Below are 21,202 nucleotides of genomic sequence, written 5' to 3' on the forward strand. Positions count from 1 at the left end.
TTCTTCATAAAGAGGGTGTATAATTCTGCACTGCAGAAGGCAATGGAGGCCAAGTTGCTGAATATAAGAAAAAGGTATATACAGAAGGCATCGAGAGGTGCAGGGAGAGAACGGGAATACCATGTTGAAATAAAAGGTCAGGCAATGATAATGTTGAATCGTGGAACAGATTCTAAGGGGAGAGTGGAAAGAAGGAATGCGAGTGAGAGAGGAAAGGGATGGCAAAGTGGAAGGAAGGGAAGAATGGGAAAATGGGAGGAGCAAATTTGCAGGGAGGGAAGGGGAGGGAGGAGTGGTGGAAGGGTGAAAGTGGGAGATGGTGAAGGGGAGGGAGACGGAAGGGAGAAGGAAACAAGTGAGAAGGAATGAGCTTGGAGGTAGGGATGGTGAGAGAGGCATGGTGAAGGAGGGGGCGGGGGTGCTGAGAGGCAGGAGAGGTGGGGAGGGGTAGATGGAGAGGGCAGAGGAAGGAAACCGAGGATATGGGTTGGCAAAGGCAAGGTGAGAGAGGAGAGTGAAGGGAAGATGGTTATGAGGGTAGAAAAGATATGGAGTGGAATAGGGGAGATGGGCAAGGGGCATAGTGAGGAGAGAGGCAAAGGGAAGGGGTGAGGAAGAGGGGATAAGAAGAATTTGGGAAGGCACGGAAAGTGATACAGGATGAAAGGGAATGGGTAAAGGAAGGGGGAGATGGGAGGGAAAGTATGGGAGTGAAAAGGAGGCAAGTGAGTGGAGGGCTTGAAAAGTGGGTATAGTAGGGAAATGGGAGAGGCACACATTTGAGCAGGTGGCGAATGACTCTCTTTTAGGAAAGGAATTCCAGCTGCTTCTGGTGAACCTGTCGAATTTAGGGATGAGCTAGAGACCGCATTTCAAGGAGCTCAGAATTTTGGGTTATTTGGGTGAGGAGATAAGAAGGAACAAAAGCATGGCAAGATTTGTAAACAAATTTTTAAAATCAAGACATCAACTATCTGAGCTGTACCTTAAAATTTCAAAGCTAATCACTGCTTACGAGTACATTCAATGGAAATAGATTGAAGGCTGGTTCTTAATTTTAACTTTATACCCTCTGACTATATACCTCTGCTCCCTAACAGTGATCTGTTTGGTTTACTTTCATGGAGCTGTCAGGGTGAGGGATGGAGTTCATTTCAAAGGAACAGAGCTTGTGACTGAGGCCAATGTTTGGCTGGAGGAAGTCTTCATTAATCCAGTCCTGGATGTTGGAAAAACTGTCTTATAATTGAGGGAGGGGTTGGTGGAGGTGGTGGAGAGATAGAGATTGATGTTATCTACATGAAGATGTTCCCAGAAGACAGTATGTAGATGTAAGGGGGGCAGTGGGAGTGATAGATAGTCATGGGACACCAGTAGTAATGGTGTGGCTATGATCTGACAGGCAAGAATGAAGTTCAATGAGTATGGTCTCATACAACTGTATATCAGTGGAGTAATTTTGAAAAAGGATCATATGGTTAAGCTACTTTGGGTGCTGAAATTCCCCAACCAGGAATTTTCTGTCCCTTTGCAATCCTCGTTGCTTACTCCATCTTGGGAGAGTCAGTTATTCAGTATAAAGATAGAAAATTTCATTCCCAGAAGTGCATTTGTAAACTTGAGAGGACGTAAAGATGGTAACGTTTTAAAATATTTGAGCAGAAGTTGCACAGTGTGAACCTAAGATGTGGCTGGGAAGTGAACACAATTATATTTAATTTTATGCTTTACTTTAAATGTTTCTTTTCCCCGCTGATGAAATAGAAGAGTTTTTAAAATTGATAGATTTAGATGTTTCACCAGGTTATGGGGATTTCAATCCTTGTCTTGTGAGAAGGATTAGAGGGCTATTTGGTACTGTATTGCAGTAAACTAATCTTTTCCAATTCAGTTGAAGGACCCTTAACAATGTAAATTTGGATGGCTAAAAATTTAAGAATGGAAATGGAATTTAGCTGAGAGTGGCAGAGATCTGCAGTTTCAGATGTAATTCCCATAAACCGAATAGAATTCAGAATCCTCTGCTGATCGATGAAGATTACAGACACTGATATCAATGTCCCCCCAGAACTTGCACTGAACATTAAAATGTAAACATCAAAAAGGTAATAATAGTGGAAAGTTTTTCTTGACTTTGTTTATTAGATGGTAAAACTGTTACATTGCTGTCTGTCCAAAACATCATGCCTGATTCTTCAAGTAATTTCCTGGTCAGAAATGTCTTCAGTTCTACTATGCTGTGAATAAAAGAAAGATATGAATAAATTTGATAAAGAACTAATTCAACATTGTTCAAATTTAATAAAAGTAATCATAAGCATGCTTTGACTTAGGAGGTATAAGTCAAGTAGGAGGTTGTGAATTAATGTTACCTAACTATTTCTCACTTTAAGTTTAACAAACTGACATAGTTTCCTGAAAATTTTCTAGTTCAGAACTGATTACATTACTCTCTCCTACCCTGCTGAATGAGCAGAGATGGTTTGGCCATTGCTTCCATTATACTATTAATTTAAAAACTAAAACAAAAATTACATTAAAATGTTGTTTACTGACATAAATAATAACAGAACAAGCCAGAAATAGTCAGCAAATCAAAAAGCATACGTGGAGTGAAAAAGAGAGTTAATGTTTAAATATAAAGACTGAATTGAAACGAGAACTCTTTTTCTCTTTGCACAAATGCTACCTCCTCTATTAGTTGTTTCCAGCATTTTCTGCTTTCATTTCAGGTTTCGAACATTCACAGTACTCTTTTTGTGCTATTGAATAACATAATGGCTCAGAATTCCCTCAGACCTGCTTCAAATTCATTGCAATAGGTGTGTCAAATGTTGCAGTTGAAAACCCAGGGGAGCTGGTAACTATTCAAATTAGTTCTTTTCCACTTAGTGAAAGTCCAGCTGTGCACATCCTGCAGCTATCACAGAATAAAATGTGGAGTAAACTTGCACTCTATAGTCATATAAAACAACTGGAATCGTTCTCTTTGATATCATGCAACCTAACTTCTCTCTCATTTTCACATGTATGCATCAGGGAAGTATATTTGCCTTAACCATCTGGCAAGAGATAATTATACGTCAGTGGGAAAATAAAGAGCATCATAGATGTGCTGATAAGAAACGATGTCTTACTGACCAATGCTCTGACTGATTCAATTGAAAAATAGTTTGAAAAGACCAAGCAATGGGGATGAGAAATAACTCAAAAGTGGGAGGCTGGAAACTGTTCCATGTATCTGATTCACTGCTTGCAACTGTATCAGGTACCTAAGGTTAATAAAACCCAAACATTATTTGAAATACAGTGAGCTGAGGACAGATGAATTTGGCCAGTTAATGCTGAATTTTATTCTGTGATAGTAAACTGCAGGATGTGCATAGCTAAATTTTCATCTAAGTAGTAAAGAATTCATTTGAATAGCTACCATTCTATAAATGTGGTCATTCCACATTTTTGTACCTTATCTGTTCTTATTCCTTTCTTTCCTTTCACGCAGACTTTTCTGCCTCTGCTGGCAGAAGGCTTCATCGTTTTCTCTGTCCAAAGCTTCTGCTGGGTTTGATATTCCACTGTTGTGGAGCTGTAGGTGTTGGACCACATTGTTATCATCATGGTCCATCATCAGACAGTCACAAGGGCATGAAGGCACTTTGAAAGATGTACCCCACATGTTTTCACAGAGATCCTTTCCATTCCTATACATCTGCACATAGAATTTGATTGTTAATAAAGCAGTTCATCATCATATTCAACTGTTTGTTAGATATAAAATCAATTATAATTTTTATATACATTAATCCAGATAAGTGCGAGGTGTTGGGAAGTTATATGTAAGAGAAAAGTATACGGGAGCATTGATGTGCAGAGAAATCTTGGAGTGCTAAGTCCATAGCTCACTGAAAATGACAACACAAGTAGATAGGGTGGTAAAAAAGGCTACTTGACTTTATCAGTCAGGGCATTGAGTGTAAAAGTTGGCAAGTCACGGTGCAGTTGTGTAAAACTTTGGTTAAGCTACAAATGGAGCACGGCATGCAGTCTGGTCAATACATTACAGGAAGGATATAGAAGCTTTGGAGAAGGTGTAAAAGAGGTTCACCAGGATGTTGCCTGGATTAGAGAGTATTAGCTATAAGGAGAGGTTGAATAAACTTGGATTGTTTTCTCTGGAGCCTTGGATGCCGAGGGCAAGACCTAATAGAAGTATATAAAATTAGGAGAGGTATAGATAGGGTGCTTGGTCGGAGTCTTTTTCCCAGGGTGGGAATGTCAAATACTAGAGGGAAATAGCTTTAAGTTGAAAGGGGGAAAGTTTTTTTTTTACACAGGTGCCTGGAAGGCGCTGCCAGGGGAGGTGGTGGAAGAAGATACAATAGTTATGTTTAAGAGACATTTAGACAGGCACATGGATAGGCAAGGAATGGGGGCATATAGAGCATGTGCAGGCAGATGGGATTAATTTAAATTGGCATCATGGTCAGCACTAACATTGTGGGCCAAAGGCCTGTTCCTGTGCTATACTGTTCTATGTTTTATATGTGCTAAAATGAGGTTGTTCAAGCCACAGAATACATAATGCATAATCTACAACTTCATCAAAAAATTACTGTTGTAACTTCAATAGGGATTATAAAATATTTGTTTTACTTTTATTGTTTTGATTTCCATTTTATTATCCAAAAATAATAAATTAATTTATTGACTAAGCCTCATCATGGACTTTACAAAACCATTAAAGCTTCAAGCAAAATTTCCAAACATCTAAAAATAAAATTCCAAAATAGTTTTCCAATTTTGCAACCAAATTAATTAAACTCTGATGATTTGCTTTTGAAAGTTACATTTTTAAACTTCTGGTGGTACAAGAATCTATTTCTTCCGCATAGTATTTGATCCCAATCTACAATTTGTCTTTCAGTCATATATCCCACACTTTTGAAGAACTGAATTACTTTTTTGAGGAATGTTGCTTCATGGCAATGGCTATTCATGGAATTAAATTCAAGCAAGAAGGCAATGATTTCAAGAATTGAGGTGACTGAGGAAGTTGATGCAAGTCGTTCCAGATTTAGTGACTCAAAAAGAACTGCCTCCTACATACATGATGGGTCCTTGGAAGTAAAAGGTGTAAATTGACGTTTCAGGTTGAGACCTTGCATAAAGACCAATGCTATTTTAAAGCTGAAACAGTATTCGTGGCACTCAGAAAGAACGTGTTACAGATCTAAAATCTGTACCTTTTTCACATTTTAAAGTATCTGCAGTAACAGATTGTTCGCTGCTATTGGACAAAAAAAAATATTTCAGCTGCTGGGAGAGCAGAGGTTATCGGGGTCCTGAATATCTCATATAAATAAATAAAATTTTAGCTGGAGGTTTTTGTCTGTTGTCAACTGCTCTACATTTTTATTGTATCAATTGTGTTGAGGTCATAGGGCAAAGTCTAAACTCTCTTCTGGTGTTAAACCTATCTCTCTCTCCTCGAATGACAACAGAGTAAACAATGCAATGAATGAGGTAACATTAGTCCATGTAATTTTCTTTGAAAATTATTTGAAAATTATCGGTGAAGGACACACACAACCTCAGAGGTAGCTCTCCATTTAGCTAAAAATTAATAAAAGAAGATAAACCTTTATGGAATTGAAGTATACCTACAGCAGAAAAGGGAACAAAGAAACAGATAAAGACCTGTGTATATGTAATGCATGATTACACTCTCAGTAAAGTCCCAAGCACTTTGCAAATAGTTAATTAATTTGAAATGCACTCATATTGCTCCGTAAGCAATTCTCACAGCCAGTTTGTGTGAAATTCCTACAGGGTGCAATAAAAGAATAATTCCAATCCCTTTCAAAATAAACTGAGAAACAGTTAGTGAACCAAAGTCAGATAAGCTCCATTATTTCACAGGTAGAAAGTTAATGTAAATTCAAAGAGAGAAAACTCTATTTTATTCAATTTCAATTTTCACCTCAAATATAGAGTAAAATAATAACAATAGTACCTTGTCCTTTTGAGGATTGAAACTAACCTTTGTTTTTACTTCCATCTCTGGGCTCTTGAGTAACAGAGTCCAGCTGGAAGCAATTACAATGAAGGCAGATGACCCATCATTAATGAGGTTTGTAGTTATAGAAAGCATAGGGATAGCAAATACATACTATAGTGCTAAATAGGAAGCCTGAGTGTATTGTGCAGGAATCTTGGTTCAGAAACATACTTAAATTTGCATTTCAACTTCTTCAAATCTGGATAGATTGGTGAGAATGCTGTCTTAACAGTTTTACAAGTGAAGGACTAATATCCAGGGATTTTTTTCTGAATGGTTCAAAATATGGAGTTGCAAGTGAACAAGCTAATCTTTTTCTTCTTAGGCTGTCTCTTGAGATCAAGAATGACTTGCTTTCATGTTGGTTTCTGGTGTAAACATCAATATTTTTGACTTAAGACTTTGCAACTGTTCTCTCCATGGACTTATAAAGGATGTGCAACTGTGTCGTACTTGTCATGGAGTGGAACATAAATCCTGGTGAGTCGTTTTGGCTAGCTTTCATGTGTTCAAAGTCCATCTGGCTCAGATAATCTCCTCAATAGGATATTTGTACTTGCTTAGAGCATCTGTGATTTTCATTTGTTAAATGCCTGGTTCTTACCAAAAGTAATTGCACTTAATTGTAAGAAAATGGATCATTCTGTACAGTAGCTCTGATAGACACCCACAAGTAACTTTCCTGGTGATGAGGTCTTGCACTTAGAGCAAAATTTCTGTTTTCCAGAACAATCAAATACATACAGTATAAGGAAAGGCCAAGAAGCTGAAATTATTGTACACCATAAGTTCCCACAGAAGTTCTCTAAATGTGTAACTATATCTCCAGGAATCGTTATTGCAGCCTCCTTGGAAGAGTGTGTGTGCAGATGTATGTGTAAATATTACTTTGGCAATGGAATGATGCAGAGGAAAATACTTCAAAACAATGCAACCACATCATAGGAGTTCTGGTTTAGAGAGCACACCTAAGATGCCTGCCTCATCTTGGTAACTGCTTCTCTAAAATGCCCCAAACTTATGGACACTTGACACCTTTGCTCCTAGTTACAGCTTTTGGCCAATTAAAGGAGCAAATGCATCCTTCTGTTCTCTTGCAGTGTAAATTTTTTTTTTGCTTTGTAAATGATGTGCCCATGTCCATTAGAATTCATCATATTGCTTGACTGTAACTAGTAAAAGTACTAGCATTTGTTCCTTGTGGAGGAGGGCTTGCCAAGAGCAGCACCAGGATTTCATAAAAAATGAGGTCCCAACTGGGTGAAACTGGATCACAGGACTGAATTTTTGCTAAGCAGCGAGAACAGCACATAATTTTCAAAGGCAAGTGATCCCATTACAACAGATTACATGAATGTGCTGCACTCCTGTTATGTCTCGCATGAATGGGGGAAGAATGTCCACATGTGATTTCTGGAGACAAGGCTAAAGCATTTGCAATCATGTTCAGCCAGCAGTACTGAGTGGTTAATCAGTCTCCGCTTCCTCCTGTGATCTTTGTCATCACATAAGCCTCTGTTCAGCCATTTTGATTCATTTCACATGTGATCAAGAAGCAGCTGAGAGCTCCAGATAGAGAAAAGCTTATGGGTGAATATTTGCAATGAAATAAAAGACACATACTTCAGCACCAGCTCCACCTCAAGCAAGCTGTTTCAGTGCATTTGTAACAATGGAATCCGCCTGACCACCTGGAAAATTTCCCAGATGAATCCAATCCTCAGAATGCAGGACAAATCCAATTTGGCTAATTACCACTCAATAAGTTTACTCCCAATCATCAGCAAAGCGACTTGATTTTTGTCAGCAGTGCTATCGTGTATCAGAGCCCAAGGCATCTCATCATGACTGATGAGGTCACCTATGGCCAGTTTGGGTTTCATCAGGACTAACATCTGCCGATAACATCACAGCCATGGCCGAAACATGGATAGAATGGAATTCTAGAGGTAAGGTGAAAATGTCTTGGCCTGATATCAAGGCAGTATTTGACCAAATGTGGCAGCAAGTAAAGCAATGGGTATATAACAGAAAGAAAGATAGTTGTAGTCATTGGAAGTCAGTTATGCAACTGCAGAGCTGTATCATAGCCCAAACATCTTCAGTTGTCTCAGTAATGATCTTCCTTCCATAATAAGGTCAGAAGTGAGCATGTTTGCTAATGATTTGAGATATTCACACCTCAAAATATGAAGTAATCCATGATTGCATATAGTGTCCAAGAAAACATTCAGGCATGGGTCAGTATGTGGCATTCACACTACAAAAGTACCAGTTAATGACCATCTCCAAATGAAGACAGTTTGTTCATTTACCTTGATGTTCAACTGCATTTATCATTTCTGAGACACTTGCCACCAAATTCCTGGGGTTCACCATTGATGAAAAACAACTAGCCAGCCACACAAATACAACAGTATGTCAATGGTTGAGTATTTTGTGATGGGTGACTCACCTCCTTTTACTACTTTGTGCCATTCTACCATTTACAAAGCCCAAGTCAGGAGTGTGACACTATCTTTCTTGATTGGCACCCTATCTGCCACATGAAGCATTACCACAAGAAACTGCAGAGAGTTGTGGACACATCCCAGTGCATCATGGACACCAGCCTCCCCTCCTTGGGCTCTGTCTATATCTCTCACTGCCTTGGTGAAGCAGCCAGCATAATCAAAGACCCCACCCACCTGGGTCATTCTCTCTTCTCTCCTCTCCCATCGGGTAGAAGATATGGGAGACCGAAGGCATGTACCACCAGACTTAAGGACAGCTTCTACCCCACTGTGATAAGGCTATTGAACAGCTCCCTTATACAATGAGATGGACTATGACCTCATGATCTACCTTGTTGTGACCTTGCACCTTATTGCACTGCACCTTCTCTGTAGCTGTGACCCTTTACTCTGTACTGTTATTGTTTTTACCTGTACTACCTCAATGCACTTTGTACTAACTCAATGTAACTGCACTGTGTAATGAATTGACCTGCACGATCGGTTTGTAAGACAAGCTTTTCACTGTACCTCGGTACAAGTGACAATAACATACCAATTATTTCTTCCAAAACTATTGCTGAATTGTGTGCATCTACAAAATGCACTACAATTGCCCACTTAGACTATTGCAACAGCACCTCTTAACCCATGTTCTTTATCACCAGGAAGGACACATACAGCAGGTATGGAGGAACAGCTCCATTTGCAGGTTCCCCTTTAAGTCATCTATTCCTTCATTGTCACTGGGTCTAAAACCTAGAACTCCCTATCCTGCATCATTGTGGGGATACCTTCACCAGAAGAACTGCAACTGTTTCAGAAGATGACTGATTGTCATCTTCTCAAGGGCACTTAGGAATGAGCAATAAAGGTTTGCCTTGCCAACTACACTCATATCTTGAAAAGTGAATTGGAAAAAAATCTATAACAAGTGATCATAATACTTGAATTAGAGCCTAATTCGATAATGAAATTGGGGAAAAACTTTATTTGCAGACAAAAGTTGGTATAAATCTGGCAGTTTCCTAAAAGGCTGTGCTAGAGCTGTTGACATAGACATTAGTCATGAAATGATATGCCACAATGGCAGGTACATACAATTGAGATGTAGATCACTATGATCTAATTGAATGGGGAAGCAAACACAAGGGTCTGAAGAGCAGTATCTTGATCATGGAGGAAAGAACTTCTCTAAATACCTTAGTAACTAGGCAGAAAAGAAACTCTGGGAGGTAATTTTTAACCTTTCCACTACTGATTTCTTTACTGAACAGATCAAAGGCTATGTATCCCTAATTTTTTGAGTCATAGACTTCAATGAAACTTTAAAAAAAAGTGTTTCTGCAACAAACAGGCTGATGTCACCAATCTGCTCATTATCTGCCTTTGGTCCATATGCCTTGATACTTTTATCTAATAATAGTAAAGCAATCTTTAATATTTCACTTGACCCAGAATCTGCAACCTTTGGGGGGGGGGGGTGGGGGAAAGTTACAGAAGGTTCTGATAAATGACTTGAAATGTTAACACTGTTTATCTGTCCACAGCTGCTGCCTAACCTTGTGTTTCCAGCATTTTCAGTCTTTATTTCAAATTTCCAGCATCTACAGCTTTTTGATTTTCAAACTAGCAGAAGAGTGCTGCATGACAACTAGTATAATTATCAATTCAAAATATACCCCATTGCATTATCTGTGTGCTAAAGTTATTGATGGCCATTATTATGTAATGCTACTGTTCTTACCTCACGGTAGGGAATACATTCATTTACGCAGTTATTTCCATGCTCGTCCCATTGCCAATCAGTAATCCAATTTCTCACACAGGTCCTATCATTCATGCAAGCTGCAAACCTGTAGAAATAAAAATCTTTATTCATTGCAGCATAAGCAGTTGGAAGCATTTTTGTCTGTCAGATCCTAAAAGTTCTCATACCACCCCAAGGTATGCACAAAAATCAAGTTTTATAGTGCACTTTTCTAGATTAGATGTTAAACTGGGTCCCACCTGCTTTGTCAGGTGGATGTATAAGATCCCATGGTACTATCCTGTGAATATTTATATATACATCAAGATTTCTAAAAGCATGCCATTTAGTCATTACTACTATGGTCCGGGAGCGTACTTTGCAATACCTATATAACAATGGTAATAGCAATTCATTAATAACACAACTGATTGTTAAGTGCTTTGGGATGTTCTGAAATGGAAGTCTTTCTCTCTTAATAATCACCACCATTGATCGGCTGACTTTCATCCTCTGGGTGGATTAGCAACTAAATGAGAATATTCCTTACCCACAAATGTTCTTCCTGGAGGGAGTGGTGGAGGCATGTACTCTCACAGCATTTAAGAAATATTTAGATGAGCACTTGAAACACCATGGCATTGATGTCTGAGTTAAATGCTAGAAAATGGATTAGTAGAGAAAAGTACTTGATGGCTGACATGGACGTGATGGGCCAAAGGGCTATATGATTCTATGACATCTGCTCTAATTTATGCCTGGGACATGAATGAAATGTAGGTGCAACAAAATCCCTCCAGATGAGTGTTCAGTTCTACGGTCTTTAAAAATTGAAGGCATTAACAGCAAAATGTACTTTTCAGCAAGAATTTCTGAACATTCAGGGTGTCAGTACAGGAAGCACTTTCAGATTTATTGTGGTATTCTTGAAAATGCTGCTGGCTAAATTATGAGACAGAAAAGAAACATAAGATTTTAAAGGTGTTGTGGGTGGATTGGGGAATGGGGGTGGAGGGGAAGGTCTGTTGAGGTTGGCTCAGCAGTGGAGATTGCATGACACTCAGTCAAAGAACCGCCAAGTAGTGAAGTAAGAGCTTCAGCTGTCTCACAGGAGAAGCCATATCTCAGTACCTTTGTCTGAGTCAGGTTTCGCCGCAGAGATTTGAACACCAAACAGCCACACTCCAGTTTACTATTGAGGGAGCAGTGCACGGACAGAGGTTCTCTCTTTTGAATGAAATCTGGTCTCTCAGGTAGAAATAAAAGGTTTTATGTATTTGTCTAAGAACGGGATATATTACCATTTTCTTTGCCAAAAGGTATTTCTCAATCAGTATCACTAAAACAGATAATGATTTGCTGTTTGTGGGAGCTTCCTAAAATTAGATTCACAGCTGCCTTTCCAAAACTATAACAGCAAGTATGTTTAAAAATAAGCACTTTATTAGTTGTGAAGCATTTTGGTTTGCCCTGATCTCAGGAAAGGTGCTATATCAATGCCAGGCTTTGGCATTAGTGCAATAGACATTCATTATTCACACTGCTTTCCTTTACAATAATTCTCTGTTATTTCCTATATAAGGAAAACTTGTTGATTTTCAAACCTCATCTTGATTCATATAATGTCTGATCCAGGTGAGTGAATGCTGGTTTTCTGAGTTTGGATTTGAGGTGCATTATTGGTTTTCAGCACAGAAAGCTTTACTTTGTGCTAGCATTATATAGCTGAATGTTTGACATCACTTTCAAAACTCTGAACATCTCTCAATTCAATCATCACAATATATACCAAATCAAACATTTAAAAAGCTGTGTTGTTCACAGGCTCCCTTGCCCAGTGTATTTTCATCAAACCACATAATATGATATTCTTTTTCTTAGGCAGTACCTAGGGATCGAGAATGACTTGCTTCCAGTTTTATGGGTTCTGAGTTGGCTGATGAGGCCATAGTGGGACTTACAGACTCCTCCATAGATGGGGCAGGGGCTGCTGACTCAGGCAGATGGGTGAGTAGTTTCACTTTTTCCACTGCTTGCACAGGGCTTCTGTGTGCTCCTGATAGATGGCCTCAAGGTTTTCAATACCATCCTTGATGAGCAGTCACGGGCCAGAGATTCCCAGGAGTCACTGTGGATGTTGCATTTTTTTTTCCCCAAGGAGACTGAGCACATACTTGAATCTTTTCCTCTATCCACCTGGTAATCTCTTTGTGTAGTGGAGCTCAGAATCGAATGTCTATTTTGGGTGTTGGGCATGCAAACAATGTGGCCTGCCCAGCATAACTGAGTGTCACTGCGGCCTCAATGCTGGGGATGTCCTGGGACAGTACACTGACATTAATTCACCTAAGCTTCCAGTAAATATGTTTGTGTTGTTATGTATTGCTGAAATATATACAGATGTGTTTTAAACCTTATTTTAAGTCTGAACAGTGAAAAAAGACAATATTTGATGAAAATTAGAATTCTTCCAAAGCAAAATTGTGTTTAAATGAGAAATAAACTTACCAATCATCACAAAAGCTCTCGCAGATTGGGACGTGAAAAATTGAATATGAGTTATTGGGATTGATCCAGTTGTAGGCGAGGGGTGAGCAATGGTAGAAACAATCTATTTTTTTCATGTACTCTTCACACCTGGAGTAGTGAACAACAACATTGTGAAGTAACCAAAAATAAGGAACAATAATTTGGCAATTGATTGTATTTTTGTTCAATTTTAAGTCTGCTGATCATTTTAATTAGAAAGACAGCCTGATCCCACTTTCATCTTTTCTTTTTCCCCATAATGTGATAGAAATACGGCTCGATTTCAGTGCAATGTTTAGACATGATTTGCATTGTTAATATCTAAATAATAACAAGAAGCACAACAGTAAAGATGATTTACTTAAATTACATAGCATGCTGGAGAGAATGCACCTGGAATATCATGTAATCTTGTCTCCCTACCTAAAGAAAGGTATACTTGCAATTGCTGCTTTGAGTTGAGAAGAATGAGGGGTGATCTTATTGAAACACATAAGATACTGATGGGCCAGGAGAGTGTGGATGTTGAGATGTTTCCACTAGTGGAAGAATCTCTAATGTGGGGACATAATTACGTAGATTGGGAACAGTCATTTAAAACGGAGGTGCCTGGGAACTTTTTCCTCGCAGAGGGCGATGAATCTCTGGAATTCTCTATCCCAGAGAACCGCGGAGGTTAAATCACTAGGCGTGAAAATAAATAAAACTGCAGATGCTGGAAATCTAAAACAAAAACATAAAATGCTGGAAATACTCAGATCAGGCTGCATCCACGGGATGCGAAACAGTCTACATTTCAGGTCAGAGTCCCTTTATCAAAACTGAAAAGAAGACAAAAGAACTTGCAGGGAGGGTGGATGTCTCTGATAAGGTGAAACTGGGATGCCCATGGTGATAAGCTGTAAACAAAGCTAGGTTTTTATTCCTTGGAGAATGAGGGGCGACTTTATAGAAATGTTTAGAATTATGAGAAGCGCAGATAAGGGGAATGTAATAGTCTTTTCCCCAGGGTGGGGAGTCCAAAACTAGGGGGCATAGATTTAGGGTGAGAGAGGAAAGATTTAAGAGAGACCTGAGGGGCAACGCAGGTGGTGAGTACATGGAATGAGCTGCTGGAGGAAGTGGTTGAGGCAGGTACAATAGTATCATTTAAGAAGAACTTGGATAGGTACATGAAGGGGAGGGGCCTTGGAAGGATATGGGCTGAACACAGGAAATTGGGACTAGCTAGGTGGACAACGTGGTCGGCATGGACTTATTGGGTCGAAGGGCCTGATTCTGTGCTGTATTGCACTATGACTCTATCTGGCCAAGGAGTGAATGGGAGCAATTACAGGGGAGAGCATAGACAAAACAACCTGCACAAAAGAATATGGGAGTTGTGCAATGCAGAACAGGAGGACATCCCAGCAAGTGAGGCTGGGCATGTCCTTCACTCCTAGAGAGAGAAAGAACGAGCTGACCTTATCTTAAAATGCGAGGTCTGATAAAGACTGAGAAATCAAGTTAGTTAAGTTGTAGAATTCAATTGCTTAATCTGGACAAGTGCGAGGTGTTGCACTTTAAATGGCAGGAGCATTGATATGTAGAGGGATCTTGGGTTGCAAGTCCATAGCTCCCTGAAAATGGCAACGTAAGTCGATTAGGGTGGTAAAGAAAGCATGCGGCATACTTGCTTCATTGGTTGGGGCTTGGAGTATAAAAGTTGGAAAGTCGTGTTGCAGCTGTATATAACTCTGATTAGGTCACATTTGGAATGTTGCATGCAGTGCTGGTCACTGCATTACAGGAGATTAACCATGTGAAGGTAGGGCAGAAATTGGCGGCAAAAGTAATGAAACTGAGTTTGGCATGAGTGCAGGAGGCAGCACCAATGCAGTCAACAATGTACCAGAAAAAATGTTGAGGGAGTGGGCACAGGTAGGACTGGAACAAAGACCATTCCATATATCCTACGATAGGACGGGCATGGCTTGGGCCCATACAAGTGCCTATAGCTACACCTTTGATCTGGAGGATGTGAGTGGAGTTGAAGTTGTTCAATATGAGAACAAATTCAGCCAGGCGAATGAGTGTATTAGGGGAGGGGAACTGTTTGGGTGTCTGCTCAAGCAAGAAGTGGTAGGACCTCAGACCATCCTAATGTGGGATGGAGATGTAAAGAGACAGTACGTCCATGGTAAAGATGAGTTTGTTGGGACCAGGGCCAACTTGGAAATGGTCAGAATCATGGAGGGCATCAGAGGCTATATCATGGATATAGTAGTGAAGCATAATTGGGGGTATTTGAAGAGGAAGTGGATACATTTTTAAAAGATAAGGAATTGTAGGAGATAAGGAACTGAGACAAAAGTGGAGATGAAGCAATGGGCAGATCAGCCATGATCATATTGAATGGCAAGGCAGAATGGCCTATTCCTGGTCCTATTTTCTTTTGTTCTCATGAGCCAATGTACTGAAGGTTCACCAGATCAATTCCTGAGATGGTAGATTGTACTGTGAGAAGAGATTTAGCAGGCTGGCTTTATACTCTCTAGAGTTTAGAAGAATGGAGGAAATCTCCTTAAAACATACAAAATTCTTAGGGGAACTCATTGGGGTAGATGCAGGATTGATGTTTCCTCTGCCTGGACTACCTACAACCAGGATCACCCAGAGAATTCTAAATCTTTGCCAAATGAGTTGTGGAATCTGAGACTCTGAGCATATTCAAAACAGATCAATAGATTTTTGGATATTAGGGGAATCCAAGGACATGGGGTTAGTACATTCATAACTTTAAATGGTGTGAGGGGTTGAATGGCCTACTCCTTTGGTTTCTTTAAAAGGATGTCCCTCAGCACTGTCCTATCATTGTCCTGGTTAGAATTATTTCTTGACCAATACTAGATTTCTATGGATCGTTCTGTGACATTTGATAATTCAAATGAATAAACAACAACATGAAAGTAAAACTTAATGAGTTAAATCTGCTTTTACGACCCAGCCTTTTGTGAATCCTCCTCTCCCTTTATGTCACCATTGATGGCCATGCCTGAACCAACCAGATCCCACTCTCTGAAATTCCTTTGCAAAACCCCTATGTCTCCCTATACTCCTTTTACTTTATCTCTCATTCTTCATCTGCGTCTTTTTTTTTGCACTGTGGAGAAACCTGTCTTGTGTGTTCTCTATGTTAATGGTACTGTACAAGTGCAATTTATTGTCCTGAGACCAGAACAGGCAAATGAGGGATAGTAGGTCCTTGAACTTTCAGGAAGGCTGTTTCCCTTTCCAGTAACAACAATCCAGCACCCTTACCTTGGTACCAGCAAATAAATTGGCAATTTTAAAAATTTCAATTTCACCACCTTCCATGTTGAGGTTTGAACTTAGGAGGCCTTGCATCTAATTCAGTTATATACATTCCAGCCTGTTATATTGAACACAGTTTTACTCAAAGAATACAGCAGTTATTTCTGAATTTATGAAAATCTTGAATAAGATGTTGGTTTACCTTAGACTAAGGTTTCCACATCGGTCCCAATATGTATCAACTACCTTAGACACTGGGGATACAGCAAGCAGTTCAGTATAGTTTGAAAAGCAGCATGAAGCTGTTGGAAGAGAAGGAATTAACCTGGGTAAGGTTGTCCATTGGTCAGCCTTCTCCAAAACTTGCATAAAAGAAATACCAACAACACTGAAATATTTATGAGGTTACCTAATCTGTAAGTTCAACATGCTGTAAATCAGTCGTGAACATGGCAATTTTAAAAATTTCACTTTCACCAGCTTCCATGTTGAACATCCTTTATCAAAGTAATTAATTATAAAAAGGACAGAAGACTGCAACAGAGAGCAATGGAGTATAGGTCTGATACTCTGATGACTTTCCAATATCAGTCACCCTGTGTTCAAGTGGAATGGAGTTGAGGCACCTCAGCAAATGAAGTTGCAGAATGGGTGGGCGAAGGGATGGATAAGACAGAGGGAATACCTCCAAAGGGGCGATATTCCAGGATTGCCCATTGGGATCCTGCCTTTTACAGCACTGACTGGCCAACAGATTATTGAGGGGACGCTGACAGTGAGCGAGAACAAAGTGACATGTTAAGGTTCTGAAGCACAGGTCAGAGCTTTGCAGAAACCTGAAACCAAAAGGAGAATGTTGGAAATGCTCAGAAGATCAGGTGGTGTTGGTGAAGAGGGAACTGAGTTAGTAATACAGATATATGACCTTTCAGCAGAATTGGCCAGTTCCAATACAACCAGAAAAAGTAAGTTGCCCGAGAATGTTGAATTCAGTACTGAGTCTGGCAGGCTGCAATGTGCCCATCAGAAGCTGAGGTGCTCTTCCACAAGCTTGCATTGCACCTCATTGGAGGATGCCACAGATTGGCCATTGTGGGAATGGATTGGAGAACTGAAGTGATGGCTATCTTGAGGCACAGGGTAGCCCCTACAGACTGACAGCAAGTGCTCTGCAAAGTGGCCATGCAATCTGTGTTTGGTCTCTCTGATCTAGAGGAAACCACACCATGAGCACCTGATGCAATTTACACTTTATTAGAAGAAATGCAGTGAATTGCAGCTTCATCTGCAAGGACTGTTTAGGTAAATGGATGGTGGAAAAAGTGTAGGTAGTATATCTTCTGAAGTTGTGTGATAATGTGATGAGAGGAGAGTTGTTGATGGAAATGTAAGAGTGGACCAGAGAGTTATGAAGGGAACGGTCCATTTGGACTGCAGAAAGGAGAAGGGAGAGAAAGATGTTTGATAGTGCAATCTTACTGAACATGACAAAAATTGTGAAGGATCATCTGTTGCTTGCAAAGGCTGGTGGGATTGGAGGTGGATCCTTTCTCTGGCCGGGAGGAGAGGGGTGAAAGCAGATGTATGGGAAGTAGATTAGACATGGTGGATCTGTAGGTTGTAGGGATAGTTTTCTTCAGTCCATAACTTGTAATTTGTATTTTGACTTTATTTCCCCGTTATATGGCTAATGACATGACCTTTCAACTTCTTATCTATTTTTGGCACATCAACTTACACTCAGAGAACCAGCTGCACTCCCTCATTCCTGGCTCAGGACCAGACGATGACTTGTGATAATATCCTGATAAACAATTTTCTCCTTTGCAATTATTTGCCAGTGACAATATTGCAATGGAAATGCCCAGTAAAGTAATCATTGTAATCATTGACTTTAAACCTGCAAAAGATAGCAGAATAGACATTGACCTGTATTATGATTCTTTATTTTGAATATTTACTGCTTGTCTAAATTGGCTTGCACTATTAGTTTACTTTTTTAATAAATTTTAACTTCTTAAGCCCTCAAGGGTATCCTGTTCCCATGACGTTTTCACCGATGAACAAAGAGTGATGACTATAAACTATTTCAAATGCTAGATCCATTCCACACAATCTTCCTCATGTAAATCATTCAAAGTTACAAATAAAATCAGAAAATGTTGGAAATACTCAGCAAGCCAGGCAGCATCTGTGGAGACAATGTAATTTTTTTCAACTCCATGATCTTTCATTAGAAACTTTCTTCAAAACATTTTGTAGGTTGAATCCACTGCATTCTTGATGTGATGGCATTGAGGGCAATGGTGGCTTGAAATTGAATCAATTGTAAATGGGATCATTAATTCTGAATAGCACATTCCCAAGGTAAAAATAAAAGGCTCAAACACTTACAGGGAGCTCGTATCCTGGTGTTATCTAAGTGAATCAGGTAGAGGCCAGCAGAATTTAACATGGAAACAATGCAGTAGCAATCAAAAATAAGTCTGGTATTTTATGAAATGAAGGGAAATTGAACAAAGTTTATTTCCACACCCCCCCCCCCAAATAATTATTTCCAAATACCTATTTAAATAAAAGGCTCCTTTTCCAAAAACGTGCAAATCGCTTTCAGAAAATAGCCATTAATAAATGATTGCAATAAAGGGAAGTTATTTTTAAGAGAAACAGTACTGAAATTCACATGGCTAAACTTTTTAACATTTCGTTTTTCTCGTGACATAGCACATTTGAGACTATGCTGACACCCGTTCCAATCCTATTCCCCACTTATTTCTTGGTAACCTGTTCTCACTCACATGCCCATCGACTCCCCCCACCAACATTGGGGAAGTTGCTACAGTCAGTTAACCTACCAACAACTCATCTTTGGGATGTGGGAGGAAACTGGAGGACCTGGGAGAAACCCATATAATCATGAGGGGAAAAAATGCATATTACATATAGACAGCACTTGAGGTCAGGATTGAATCTGAGTCACCAGAGGCGTGAGGAAGCAGCGCTAATCACTGTGACACCATGTGGCCCTAGTCTCTCATGTGGAAATAAATTTTTGCTGAAACTTACCAAAAGTACAATTCAAAGTCTGGTTTTAATAAAGCAGCAATAGGACTAAAATGTATATGCTTGAAGTACTTAATTGTTCAATTGTTCTCTTCAGAGTTGTCTAATAGATTTTCTAACACAGCCTGAAGCTTTGACTTTTCAGTATGTCAACTTCTGAAGCATATACATTATTTATGTTACATGTATCAGCAAAGAATTTCTATATCCAGCATTCGGGAAAGCACATAAATATGCAACATACACAGGATAAATAACAATGTCATAGAGAGACTAATGGATTAGAGTAAATACAGAGAGGGGCTGAACAAAAAGAGAATGCAAAAATGAACAGAAAATAGAGCAGAGTAAATGGAAGACAAGAAATAGAAATTATTTACAGAGAACAATGACAAATTGAGAAAAAGTATTGTCTAACAGTGAGAGCAACCAAATGATTAAATCTTCATAGAAGTAAACCTCATTTTAAAACTTAGATTGATTCTTTATCATTAATATTTGAAAAGTCTTTTCCTCTTCTATGTTATTTTCTCCTTGTTTCTCTTATCATTTTCAGGATGGAACAGTAGACATTCAGAATGCTTCTACCCACTGTCAATATGCAATTTTATATTACTGCTCACTTTAGTCTATCCAGAATGCATATAATGCAACTATATCAAACTACATACGATTGTCACCGTCGCAGATCTATTACCTGTTGCTGAGACGATTGAATTGGAACCTCTCTTCTCTGTCTGGCATCAGTCACTTATGTCAGATCAGTTATACAGTTTGTCTGCCTCTCATTGGATGATTTGCTAAAGTGGTTGCTATTGACTATAAATGTATTTTCTGAACTCTAGATAAGCTGTAATGGTAATGTAATCATTACAAGTATTGACTAAGAGTTGCAGTTAAGTAGTTCACCACATTATTTGAAGTAGATAAACAGTTTGTCTCTTGCCTTTTCAATTCGACTGTTTGAGAAATTCTTTCAATGTTTGACAAGAAACTCAATGCTATGTCATAAAATCAAACTGCAACATCCTAAAGCCAATGTCCAGATTGGCTTTCAACCCTCTTGATTTATCAAAAAGTTATGTAAGATTTCAAGTCAATCAGAGTTCAGCAACGTGAGTTAGTTTGCAACGTTTGTCCTCCTGCCTAAATTTAAAAGCACAGTTAGTTAATCAGTTTATATCAATTGAGGTTCATTTGGTGGAATCTAAGCATGTGAGTCAGAAAATCTTGGGCCTTTGTCCCATTGTGACAATATTAATCTTTTAATCAACATCAATAATAAAACTGTGGTTATTATTACATTGCTGTTTGTGGAAACTTGCTGTGTGTAAATTGACTATTGCTTTTCTAATGTTAGAAAAGTATCCTCATTTTTAAAAAAAAATTTCTTGCAATGTAAATCATTTTGGGATATCCTGCAGTTATGAAAGGCATTATATATGGTAAATGCAAGTCTTTCTTCCATTTTCCAGTTGATATGAAACATGGCTTAATGGTAATAATTTCACTTTCATTCAGAAGATGGTGGGCTGAAGCCTCACTATATCAATTTTAGTATTGAATGCAGACTCTAACTCCATCTACAAGTTTGCAGATGATACTACCGTTGTAGGCCATATCTCAAACAGTGATTAATCGGAGTACAGGAAAGAGATAGAGAGCTTAGTGGAATGGTGTCATGGCAAAAATCTTTCCCTCGATGTCAACAAAACTAAAGAGCTGGTCATTCCCTTCAGGAAAGGGGGCAGTGTACATACACCTGTCTACATCAATGGTGCTGAGGTTGAGAGGGTTGACAGCTTCAAGTTCCTGGGAGTGAACATCACCAACAACCTGTCCTGGACAAACCACGTGGATGCCATGGCCAAGAAAGCTCACCAATGCCTCTACTTCCTCAGGAGGCTAAAGAAATTTGGTTTGTCCCCTTTGACTCTCACCAACTTTTACCGATGCACCATAGAAAGCATCCTATCCGGATGTATCACGGCTTGGTATGGCGACTGCTCTGTCCAA

General features: G+C 39.2%; 1 protein-coding gene across 1 annotated transcript; it reads right to left on the reverse strand.

Moving 5' to 3' along the window:
• Positions 1-2,122: 2,122 nt before the first annotated feature.
• Positions 2,123-20,049, reverse strand: LOC127568736 (riboflavin-binding protein-like). The gene is made up of 7 exons (XM_052012812.1): positions 19,884-20,049; positions 17,862-18,023; positions 16,326-16,425; positions 12,809-12,937; positions 10,298-10,406; positions 3,466-3,709; positions 2,123-2,237 (listed from the first exon to the last, which is right to left on the reverse strand). Exons 2-6 carry the CDS (start codon positions 18,010-18,012, stop codon positions 3,467-3,469), a joined length of 732 nt encoding a protein of 243 aa, XP_051868772.1. The 5' UTR covers positions 18,013-18,023; positions 19,884-20,049; the 3' UTR covers positions 2,123-2,237; position 3,466.
• Positions 20,050-21,202: the final 1,153 nt, after the last annotated feature.

Source organism: Pristis pectinata, chromosome 3, assembly GCF_009764475.1.
Source record: "Pristis pectinata isolate sPriPec2 chromosome 3, sPriPec2.1.pri, whole genome shotgun sequence".
Lineage (NCBI taxonomy): Eukaryota > Metazoa > Chordata > Chondrichthyes > Rhinopristiformes > Pristidae > Pristis > Pristis pectinata.

Bases quoted from the DNA above. Each gene is read 5' to 3' on its own strand.
- LOC127568736 (XM_052012812.1), bottom strand. From the start codon at position 18,012: ATGATTACAATGATTACTTTACTGGGCATTTCCATTGCAATATTGTCA. The intron at 10,407-12,808 runs GTAAGTTTATTT...TTATTTCTACAG, and splicing joins GAGAGCTTTTGTGATGATTG to GTTTGCAGCTTGCATGAATG. The intron at 3,710-10,297 runs GTAAGAACAGTA...TTCTATGTGCAG, and splicing joins AATGTATTCCCTACCGTGAG to ATGTATAGGAATGGAAAGGA.